The following is a 10,898-nucleotide window of genomic DNA, read 5'->3' as shown; positions in this document are numbered from 1 at the left end:
TTATCAGGGATCCATGTAGCGTTTGAATCAAAATACGTTCCAATGGCATAAAGGTCCATTCTAGTATCGTCCATGCTAGCCTTCACGACATGCTTCACGTCTGGTCCCTTGACTGAAGTGTCAAGCCCAATGACTTCAGTCTTCGACACCGGGTAAAAATCAACGCACTCCCACTCTCCGGTGTTGGAGACTTGGTGCAGCAAGGTATCAAGTAGCTCGTAGGTTTTGAAATCTGTAGTGTCGTAAAGAAGAGACACTCCAGTTCTATTGATTTTGGAGCCGATGGCGATCCGCCATTTTCCGGATGATGTCTTCCATGCCGTTGTCGGGTCACGGAAGTCCTTTGCGCCAATACCTGGAGGAGGTAACAGAATCGGGTTGCCGGAGAACTTGACCCATTTCAACAAAAGGGGGTCGCTAGGGTCCTCGGGATAAGCAAGGTTTTGAACCTTAAATAATCATATTATTATATTAGTGATTGATTGGTCCGACCAATTTTATATTGAAATGATTTTTTTAGAAAACAATACAAAAGTATATAGCCATATTATTTTAAAAGGAAAATAAATAAAGTAGTGCAACCAATTATGGTGTCTTTTTAATTAGTGCAACCAGATACGAATGTGAAAAGAAGAGTACGTACGAACTACATGGTTTGTAAAAGAGTTGTTTATTTTTGTAAATTATTCACATTTCTAATATCATATCCTGAAACAAATATCTGGTTGGTAAAAAAAAAAAAACCACTGCTTCTGAAAAATCAATACCTGTACAAATTCGCCCGTGATACCGGTGTAGAGCATGACAATGGAGCCATCGTCAAGGAAAGTGGCTGAACCGGTTATAACGCCGTTAACGTCGTACCATTGGTCAGGAACCATGGCTATTGGGAGGTAAAGCCAGTGAATAAGGTCCTTTGACACGGCGTGACCCCAAACAATGTTACCCCATACGGTTCCATATGGGTTGTGTTGGTAGAAGAAATGGTACCATCCCTTATAGAACAACGGACCTGGCACATGTTTAACATTTCATTTTCGGGTTACAATAAAATTTGTGTAAACGTAACATAATGACTTTATAGACACCAGGGCCAAAATATATTATTTGTTAGTTGTTATCCCGGGGAAAAAATTAAAGTAAAAATATCTATTTAAAGTCTAAATTTTACATAAGAAAAGGGTATAAAAGCATAGCCATGTGTTATTTAAAGTCTAAATTTTACATAAGAAAAGGGTATAAAATCATCTTTCTTTTTTTTTTTTGAACAAACTACTACTCCTAAGTCCTAATCATCTAAGATGTATGTTTTCCCACTAATTTTGAAATTTCATGCACTTTTATATTGACAATGAGTACACACATCAGCAATACCAGGCGGCAGGCGTGTAGCCCCACCATAAAACATATGAATATTCATGCTTTAGGCCACAAATTATATATAATATAGATATACATATAGTACATATATATATTATACATATATTTAAAGGCAGTTTTGTTGTGAATTTTTTATTTTTACTTTAGTTTTCACCTTTCTTCCTAATATTAATATTTATAATTTGTTCTGTTTTTAATGAGTATTGTTTTTTTATATGCTTAACTCTATAGAATAACGTTATGTATATTCGAATTTTTGGATCGAATTGAGACCACAAACAAATGGAAACAAATATATCGTTACCCAATCTATATATCACAAATAGAGTGTCATACACAAATGGGCAACATGGCAAGCAATGAGTGTCTTATTTACAATTGGGTTAAAAACAAAAAGCTTTTTAGGTGTAAATTGATAATTGCCTATTGTGGTCCGCAAAAGACGATTCACGTTGTCATATATCTTCCAATAATTTAGCCTGGAGATATATATGATATTGACTAGACGATTTTTCATATAATTAAGTAATAAGTTTCTGATAAAGTTGATGGTGGAAAATTCTACTCCTAGTGGTTAAGATTTTGATTTTTTTTTTTTGAGTATCTATATCATAGCCTAAGTTTATATGATATTGACTAGACGTTTAGAGTTTGATTTTTAGAAAGAACTATAAGTAATGAAAAATATTTAAGAGAGAGTAGAATCAGGAGCTTACCATTAGGATCTGTAAACGAAGAAGCCAGAAATTAGCCATTGATAGACGCCAGAGTAAAAAAACGCCAAAACAAAAAGGGAAAGAAGAATTTATCAATGAAAATTTCAAGTCTTATATATAACATAACTTAAAATAAATATTCAAAAATTATGATATTAGTGTAAAATTTAGAATATCGTACTGTGTATGGCTCTTGCGTCACAATTAATATATAATAGTTTTTTTTTTTTTTGATCAAACATATATAATAGTAATGTAATATAAATTTATAGGTAAAAAGGAACTTGAATATTCTTTAAATTTGTATGGGAAAAAAAAGAAAATGAAACACATTTTAGCTACATTTATATAAGAAAATCAATAATGATTAGTTAATAAACTATTTCATAGCTAATAAAATGGTTATCTTTTTTGTTCATACCGTTCATCCAATGTTTCTCAGGCTGGAAATGAAACACCGTGTGTTGCCACGACAACATAGTATCATTCCACGGGAACGTTTCCCTTTTCCGACCAGAAACTTTCCAAAACCGTTCGTTGTCCTTCTCCGATACACCGGCCAAACTAGCACGTGACTCCGTCGCTGTTTCATCATTGGAACCTTCGTGTGTGTCGGTGAGAGCAACGTACAAAGCTATCAAGATCAAACTGGAAAAGACAGCGATAAGTACTTTGATGGGTCTTCTCCGGCTGGTCTCGGGGATCGGGTTGGATCTTGATTTGGATAGTGGATCTTGTGGGTAGGTTACGGGCAAGAGGAGAGCTTCGGAGCTAGCCATTTCTTCTTGTTTGTTTTGGTGTCTTTAGTTTAGATGGTTGTAATAGAAAATGGCATGTCTATATAAGACACTCAACTAAAATAAATCGTAAACATAAAAGTAAAGTTTGATTTTTTATATACATAAAAAGAATAAAAAATTAGAAAGCATTAATTGAAAATCAACCAATAAACAGAAAATATTTTTTTCATATTTCTTGCCTTTCTAATCTATTCATACTTATTTTTAAAATTTCTAAGCTTAAGGCAATCAATATGAAAGAAATATTTTATTTTTATATAAATAAAATAAAAATTGAAAAAATGTGTATGAATCTCTTAAATGAAACATCTTAAATTTCTTTAAGCTATTAGCATAAATAAAAAAAAATATGCATAACTAACACTACAAAATAAATTTTATGAAATATGTATTACAGTCATTTTGAAATATGATTACAACTACAAAAATATATGGCATATGGCATCTAAGATACAATATGACTTAATTATACTAAATATATTATCATCAAAAGAATATTTGATTTTTTTTATACTACGTAGTCTTTAAATTTTAATATACACCAAAAAACAAAATAATAATAATATGTTAATTAATATTATTTTTTAAAAATAAAATAGCGATTATGTAAGAAACTACTCTATGCGTAGCGTGAACTAACACCTAATATACATATAATAGTATAATAGTATAGTAAAGTGCAAACGTTTAGTACCGTTCATGGTTGACCCACCCAACTCAACGCATGAACTCTAATGAATCTCCTGCTGATCTCGACCCCTAAGTTAATTTTTTTTTCTTTCTTGTATATGTCAGACATGTTTATTTGGTCTTCTCGTGTTGGCTTTACATGTTCATGGTGTTATAATATATTCTCTTAAGAGTCCATTGGTTTGAGATAGTTAACTACAAAAAAGGGTGTCTGTTGGGTCGACTATTTCTGAATTTGGTACAGTATGCTGAGTTAAAGATTCTACTCACAAAAAGTAGAAACATTCGCCTGCGGCATCACATTTTTGAAAAAAATTAAGAAGCTATAATTATTGCTAGTGCTTAGTGGTATGGGTATTACCGAATTAGTAAAATTAGAGAAATTAATACAAATAATAAAGGAAAGTAGTAGTCTAACGAAATCCTAAAATCAAGGAAACTTAAATGCCCACACATAAACTAAAATCAAGGTTATGAATACTTCTTTCCTGTTATTGTATCCTCTTTGTTTTTTTCATTAATTTTTCTTATTTTACTTCTTACCAACTTCTTTTTAGTTATTCATCTTTGTTGAATTTTATTAATTATTATATATATACTACATATTACATTTTGTATATCAGCATAACTATATTTTGTTTGTTAACATTTCTACATTATTTTGTTGTATAATATTTTGTGCTTGTTTTTGATAATTTTTTTTTTAATTGTGATTTTACAAGTTTTTACTTAAAATTTTATAAACTTATTTAAAAAATGAAAACATTATATATACGGATATACCTTATATTATGTTGGTTATATATTAAACCATAATTATTGCCTATGCCATCAAAATACTTTGGCACGGCTCTAGGTTTGTGTTTCTGCGTTCAGAAAGTTCATAAATCCCCCCCCCCACACACACACACATTATTTCACCTACAAAACAAATGCATTGTCTGGTACCACTCTAAAAGGTCTTTTCATTATCAGGCTCTGTTTAATGCAACTAATTTGCTTATTTCTCAGTCATAACTCCTAGGTGTCCTGCTGTCTAATCATTTTTCTAATTTAGAAGCATCACTTAGTTTCTCAAGCTTCTCTGTATGTTCAGAAATAAATGTATTTTAAGAAAAATACTATTTAAAGTTATAAAAAGATCTAAAAGAAAAATCCAAATTCCTAGTCATAGTCATAAAGTTTTTATATATTATTATAGATATTTTTTAGTGTGTATATACAGTAGAATCTTTGAATGGACCCATCAACTAAACCCAAATCCGTCGCTTTAGTGTTGTCGGTAAGAGAAATAATTTATCTTCATTACAATTGGGTTAAAGCCAATTGACCATCCCTTGGTTCAAGTATTTTAACGTTTCTGTTTTTTATTTTATATTTTATGGTCGTGGTGACAAGGTAAAGTGGTTGAGAACATGTGATGGTGAAGAAGGAGAAACTATTAAAAAAATATTCCCTCTGTTTCACAAAAAATATCATTCTGGAGAAAAAATTTTGTTTCATAAAGAATATCATTTTACATTTCCAATGAGTGTTTTAATGCTAAATTTTTTTTTTATCCCTAAACCTAAAACTATTTTCATTGAATTTAGATCATTAATCACTTATTAAATAAAGGCAAACATCTATAATTCAAACTTTTCTTAATTTGTGTGAAATGTGTCAAAATGACACTCTTTGTGAAACAGAAGGAATAATAGAATAAGTGTTGTGTTTTTTTTTTAATAGGTGTAAAAAATAAGGATAGACTAACTATTCTAGTTTATATAGAAAATATCATTTCTCCTTCTTTTTTTTCTTTGGTTAGTTAGTGAGTTATTAAAAGATTTAGGTTAACTCCCTTTCTTAAAAAAGAAAAACAAACTGAAACTTATTCAGTTATTTGATATGGTACATGGGGTTCAAAACCTAGAGACATAGAAGTCTATAAGCTGTTTTTTTTTTTTTTTGTTGCATGTCAACTTCAACTCAATTATTGAAAATCAGAGTTCAAAAAGAATAAACGCAAACAAAACTTTAAAACTTGAGATACTATAGATAATAGAAAAAAAACATATCAAAATCTCAAAGACGTTGACACTTGATTATGAAGCTACGCTTGTTAAGTTTCATGGGCTTTTAAGACTTGAAGCATGGAAGACTCCTTCGCTTGGTAAGGCCCCTCTCTAGTTACGCTTTTGGCAATAGCTCTTTGTAATGATATTTGCTTATAACTTACCGACGGAAGATTGCGTACTTCGAAATCACCCATCACATGATAAATATTGCGTAGAAATCTTTTTTAATATCAATCTCACAGATTTAAGATTTTCGTCATTGCTGTTACATTTTTCTGACAGAAGTTCCACTCGAGAATATGCATATTATCATTTATCTAACCCTCTTCCAGAGCCCAACATATAGGCTCAATAGTTGGTAGAAACAAATATAACCGAAAAGAATGTAGCAACTTACTTAATTCATTTGCATTGCCGTACACCTAGTAAACCGCATCCAAAGGCGATCGAGTTACAAAGGATAGAGGACGTTCTTTACTTACACAGCAAGAGCACATGACAAAAATGACCCATATAAGTTTTGGGATAAGATTTTTAAAGGCTTATTCAACTGATCATTATGTCACTTCATACTTCATATATTTTTATGTCCCAAATTGAACTAATAATCAATGAACAAACCCGATTTTTTTCTAAGAAAAGAGAAAATTATTTCCATTTCTTCACTCACAATAGGATGAATAATCACACAGATCAAATCAGTTCCATTATATAATTAACAACAGTCATAAAACTGTAGAAGAAAAAAAAGGATAGAAAAATGAATCCCCTTATCATATGTAAATAATCAGGTGCGGGAAGAAGGAGCATCAAAGATCGTCGGCAGAGTAAGGATGAATAAAAGCACTGTTCATTTGCCAGACCTTAAACGACGCAGTAATGGTTGCATCAATAGCGTTATTGAACAAGAAGAGCTTTGTAGCTCCATAGATGGCTTTGGTTGGATATACTCTTGAGGTAATACATGTTCTTCCACCTTGTGCGAATCCTTCTACTATCGAATGATCCACCTAAAATATTTTTTGGAAAATTAATAACCACACGATTAAATCAATTTTACCAATATTTCTAATGATATTTTTAATTAGGTTATTGATTTTACGGATATGATATATTACCAAGATTCTCATTGTCAATTTCTCTCCTTTTAGGACCGGTACGAAGCTTCCATACACTGGTTTCACCACATCGTTTGCCATGGTCGACCTATCAAAAGAGATTTTGATTAATTAACCATAAATCTTTATTTTTAACTCATTTGCTTAAGTATTGTGACTAAATAAAAACGCAGTTGCACTTGGCAGACATTATAAAGTACTTAATTTGTATAATCGAAGAATCTATTAATTATATATAGTTATAGATTGATTACCTTGAAGTGTCAGTGCAGAAAAAAGTCTTGAGTTTTGAATCTTTTCCCTTAGTCACGTAGAAGTAAACCGGAGTGTGTTCTGACAAGCTTTGGTCAGCGAGAACCGAGAATCCAAAAGGTCCTAAAGCCCCACGCACGGTGGATCCACCGCCGTTTTGGCAGCTGAATTCCTCGTCGGCCTCCACTGAGTCTTCTCCAAAAATTATTTCGAGATCTTCCTTCTTTATCTTGAATTCCGCCTCTATATCTAGCTGAGCCGCGGAACCCACGTCAATCGGAACCACCGTCCCTGGTCCAACCTTCATGTGGAATTTCTTGTTACTTAGTCTCAAAGATTCGATTTCCTCAACTGGCCATTGCACTAAGTTTTTCCCCGTCTTGGTGTCCAAGACAACAGTTCTTGGGATGCCCTGATCATATAGGTTAAGAAAATTTAAGTTCTAACTTGGGTGACAAGGAACTCAAAGCCCTAACTTTCATAGCACGTTTGACGAAGAAAACATACCTGAACAGATGACCAACCCTTCTGTACATCAGCAGCTTCACTGTCAGATTCACCGATCCAACCCCATAAGATTCTTCTTTTCTTATTTTGATCGTAAAACGTCTTTGACGCGTAGAATTTCCCGTAATCGTATCTCAAACCGGTACTGATTCCAACATCGATAGAAGGATTATCCGGGACCCATGTACCGTTTGAATCATAATATGTCCCAATGGCATAATGATCAATTCTAGTATCGTCCATGCTAGCCTTCACGATATGCTTTACATCTGGTCCTTTGACCGAAGTATCGAGCCCATTGACTTTAGTCTTCGACACCGGGTAAAAATCAACGCACTCCCACATTCCGGTGTTGGGAACTTGGTGCAACAAGGTCTCATGTTTCTCGTAGGTTTTGAAATCGGTAGTGTCATAAAGTAGAGATATTCCGGTTCTATTGACTTTGGAACCGATGGTGATTCGCCATTTTCCAGACGATGTCTTCCAGGCTGTGGTCGGGTCACGGAAGTCCTTTGCACCAATACCTGGAGGCGGTACGAGAACCGGGTTGCCAGAGAACTTGGTCCATTTCAGTAAAAGTGGGTCGCTTGGGTCCTCAGGATAGGCAAGGTTTTGAACCTAAATAATAATCATTATTATTAGTGATCGATTGGTCACCAAATATATATTGAAGATAAGATTTTAAAAACAACCCAAAAGTAAATGAAAGTTTAACCAATTGTGATGTTTTTAAGTGCTACCAGTGGAATTCGAAAACAGTACAACGTTTGTTGAAGAATTATTTATTATTCAATACTTGACTAAACAAACAGAGACTTTAAAAAACTCAGTACCTGTACGAATTTGTCAGTGGAACCGGTGTAGAGCATGACAATGGAGCCATCATCTAGAAAAGTGGCTGAACCGGTCCAGACGCCGTTAGCGTCGTACCATTTGTCAGGAACCATTGCTAATGGGAGGTAAAGCCAATGGATTAGGTCCTTTGACACGGCGTGACCCCAAACAATGTCACCCCACACAGCTGCATTTGGGTTGTATTGATAGAAGAAATGGTACCATCCCTTATAGAACAATGGACCTGGATACGTTTAACATTTCATTTGTTCGGGTCAAAATAAAAATATAAAATATGGCTATAAAGCATAAATACCTCCACTAGTTACGAATTGAGTATAGCATTCAGAAAGTATAATTATGATTTATGACATTTTTTTTTTCTTGCTAGTTTCGGTTCAAATATATCGTAAAAACATCCGTCGTCAGGTTTTTCTCTTTTTTCAAAAATACTGAAATAGTGTTTTAAAGCAATAGAAAAACACGTTTTACTACATAAAACACCATGATCTAAAGTACGACGTTTCGTAACTTCAATAAGCTGCGACTACTGTATATTGTGACTTTTGTGAAGACGAAAAAGAAAAGTATGGCGTTTCAATTAAAATTGGGTTAAATTAAACAGATAGAACTATTCTGTCAACACACAATAATTGGTCAGCAATGATTTGTACAATATGCACATGACTCACGTGGTGTATACAGAACAGGCAAAAACAAAGTAAACTAATTGGCTTTAATGACTCTCATCTGTTCAGATTTTGTCTTTGTACTTTTCATTAAAAAAAACTTTTAGGAGTAAATTAATGATTTTCATTTGCAACATTTCCTTTTTCCATTTTATCCAAAGACAAGTATGATTTGTGGTCCGTAAAGGACGTGCCGTGTTGTCATATATCTACCAATAATCTTTTATGGGTTTCAGATATATGATATATCTATCAAGTTGTGTAGCCAATCATCTTTTTTATAATATGTTTTCCACTATTTTAAATAAAACAAGGTCAAAGGAAAAAAAAAAAACACAGAGGAAAACTTTAGATTTTAGAAGCACCAAAATAGAAAACTTCAGTGTAGGATCTAGAGCTTACCGTTAGGATCTGAAGACGAAGAATCCCGAAATAAATTTGTCATCCACGACCCCATTCGATAGGAAAAAAATAAACAAATAAAAAAACATATGAAGATTAGAAATGTTAAACTATAAAATAAAATAAAATGTATTGAAAATTTTGATGAAATTGTTGAATTTAAAGTACGTTATCCCTATTGAGTATTTACTTAAAACCTTCTTCCTTAAGTCATGGTCTCATAAATGGTTATGAAACTCAAATGTATAGAAAAGCGAAAAATAAACATTCTTAGGTAAAGATGAGACACTTTTTAAAGCTATTTTAACTATATAATATTATGATTAGTTAATCAATTATTCATAGATAATAAAATAGTCTTGCGGAAAGAAATGGTACATACCGTTCATCCAATTTTTCTCAGGCTGGAAATGAAACGCCGTACGTTGCCACGACAACATAGTATTGTTCCACGGGAACGCTTCAGTCTTACCATCCCCGGATAATCTCCAAACCCTGTCGTTGCTCTTCTCCGACACGCCGGCCAAACGAGCACGTGACTCCGTGGATGTTTCATCCTTGGCGCCGTTTTGTGCGGTGGATCCGTCGTGCGTGACGATGAGAGTTACGTACAAAGCGATCAAGAGCAAACCGGAACAGACAGCTAAATGGACTTTGATGGGTCTTTTCCGACGAGTCTCCGGGATCTGGTCGGATCTTGATTCGGATAATGGATCTTGTCGGGACGTGACGGGTAAAAGAGCTTCCGTGCTCGCCATTTTTCTTGTTTGTTTTGCTTTATTTAGATTTGATGGTTGTAAAAGAAAATGGCTAGTCCAATATTTATAAATCGAAAAAAATCAACCAAAACAAATCTCAAAATAAATATATTAAAAATTATTACTATATGAGAAGTTGAGAACTAGAGAGTATAGACAGAGAGAGGGAGATCTGGATTGGGTTGGCAAATTAGAGATGTGATATTTAATTTGTATTATTATTACCAATAAGGTTCACGTTTACACACGACAAGTCAATACTTTTTTAGTTTTTTTTTAATATATAGTAATTATTATTCATTACCTAAGCTAAGTGGATTTAAGGTCAATATATTGGACCAATTTATGTTACTATCTTTCCTTGTTGCATACATGCTAATATGTGGATTTTATAGAAACACTATATTTGTTACATTTTCTCCCATCATCTAATTAATCTACAAAAATAAAAGTTCTCCTAAATGTTGCCTTTGATGTATTATTTTATCCCATCCTTCATGCTAGTTTTTTTAGAAATTAATGTTTTGCCTACCATTAGTGGAGGAGGGGAAATATAATCACAGTTGAATAATGAATAAGTAGTTGTGAAGAACTGTTGCCCCATATTTTAGTTTTGATTGCCCACATGTATAAGACCCACGTTTTAATCAGTATCTATGATATATGGGCCAACCCAAATTTATTTGTATTTAATT

The 10,898-nt window shown here is 33.1% G+C and overlaps 2 protein-coding genes across 2 annotated transcripts; both read right to left on the bottom strand.

The window, feature by feature from the left end:
- On the bottom strand, nucleotides 3-2,929 carry LOC104705186 (acid beta-fructofuranosidase 3, vacuolar-like; the record flags this gene model as incomplete). Its single annotated transcript, XM_010421159.2, has 4 exons — nucleotides 2,518-2,929; nucleotides 2,097-2,105; nucleotides 768-1,012; nucleotides 3-449 (listed from the first exon to the last, which is right to left on the bottom strand). Coding segments are annotated over exons 1-4 (1,059 nt in total), but the record flags the coding sequence as incomplete, so codon positions are not given.
- On the bottom strand, nucleotides 6,269-10,369 carry LOC104703876 (acid beta-fructofuranosidase 3, vacuolar). The gene is made up of 7 exons (XM_010419965.2): nucleotides 9,828-10,369; nucleotides 9,446-9,454; nucleotides 8,354-8,598; nucleotides 7,521-8,138; nucleotides 7,016-7,425; nucleotides 6,762-6,849; nucleotides 6,269-6,653 (listed from the first exon to the last, which is right to left on the bottom strand). Exons 1-7 carry the CDS (start codon nucleotides 10,201-10,203, stop codon nucleotides 6,453-6,455), a joined length of 1,947 nt encoding a protein of 648 aa, XP_010418267.1. The 5' UTR covers nucleotides 10,204-10,369; the 3' UTR covers nucleotides 6,269-6,452.

This window comes from Camelina sativa, chromosome 7 (assembly GCF_000633955.1).
Source record: "Camelina sativa cultivar DH55 chromosome 7, Cs, whole genome shotgun sequence".
Lineage (NCBI taxonomy): Eukaryota > Viridiplantae > Streptophyta > Magnoliopsida > Brassicales > Brassicaceae > Camelina > Camelina sativa.
The sequence above is the reverse complement of the archived record's forward strand: the minus strand, read 5'-3'. Positions and strand labels throughout refer to the sequence as shown.

Coding starts and splice junctions, on each gene's coding strand:
- LOC104703876 (XM_010419965.2), bottom strand. CDS start 10,203: ATGGCGAGCACGGAAGCTCTTTTACCCGTCACGTCCCGACAAGATCCA. Junction 7,426..7,520: donor AGGGTTGGTCATCTGTTCAG/GTATGTTTTCTT, acceptor CTATATGATCAG/GGCATCCCAAGAACTGTTGT. Junction 6,654..6,761: donor AATTGACAATGAGAATCTTG/GTAATATATCAT, acceptor AAAATATTTTAG/GTGGATCATTCGATAGTAGA.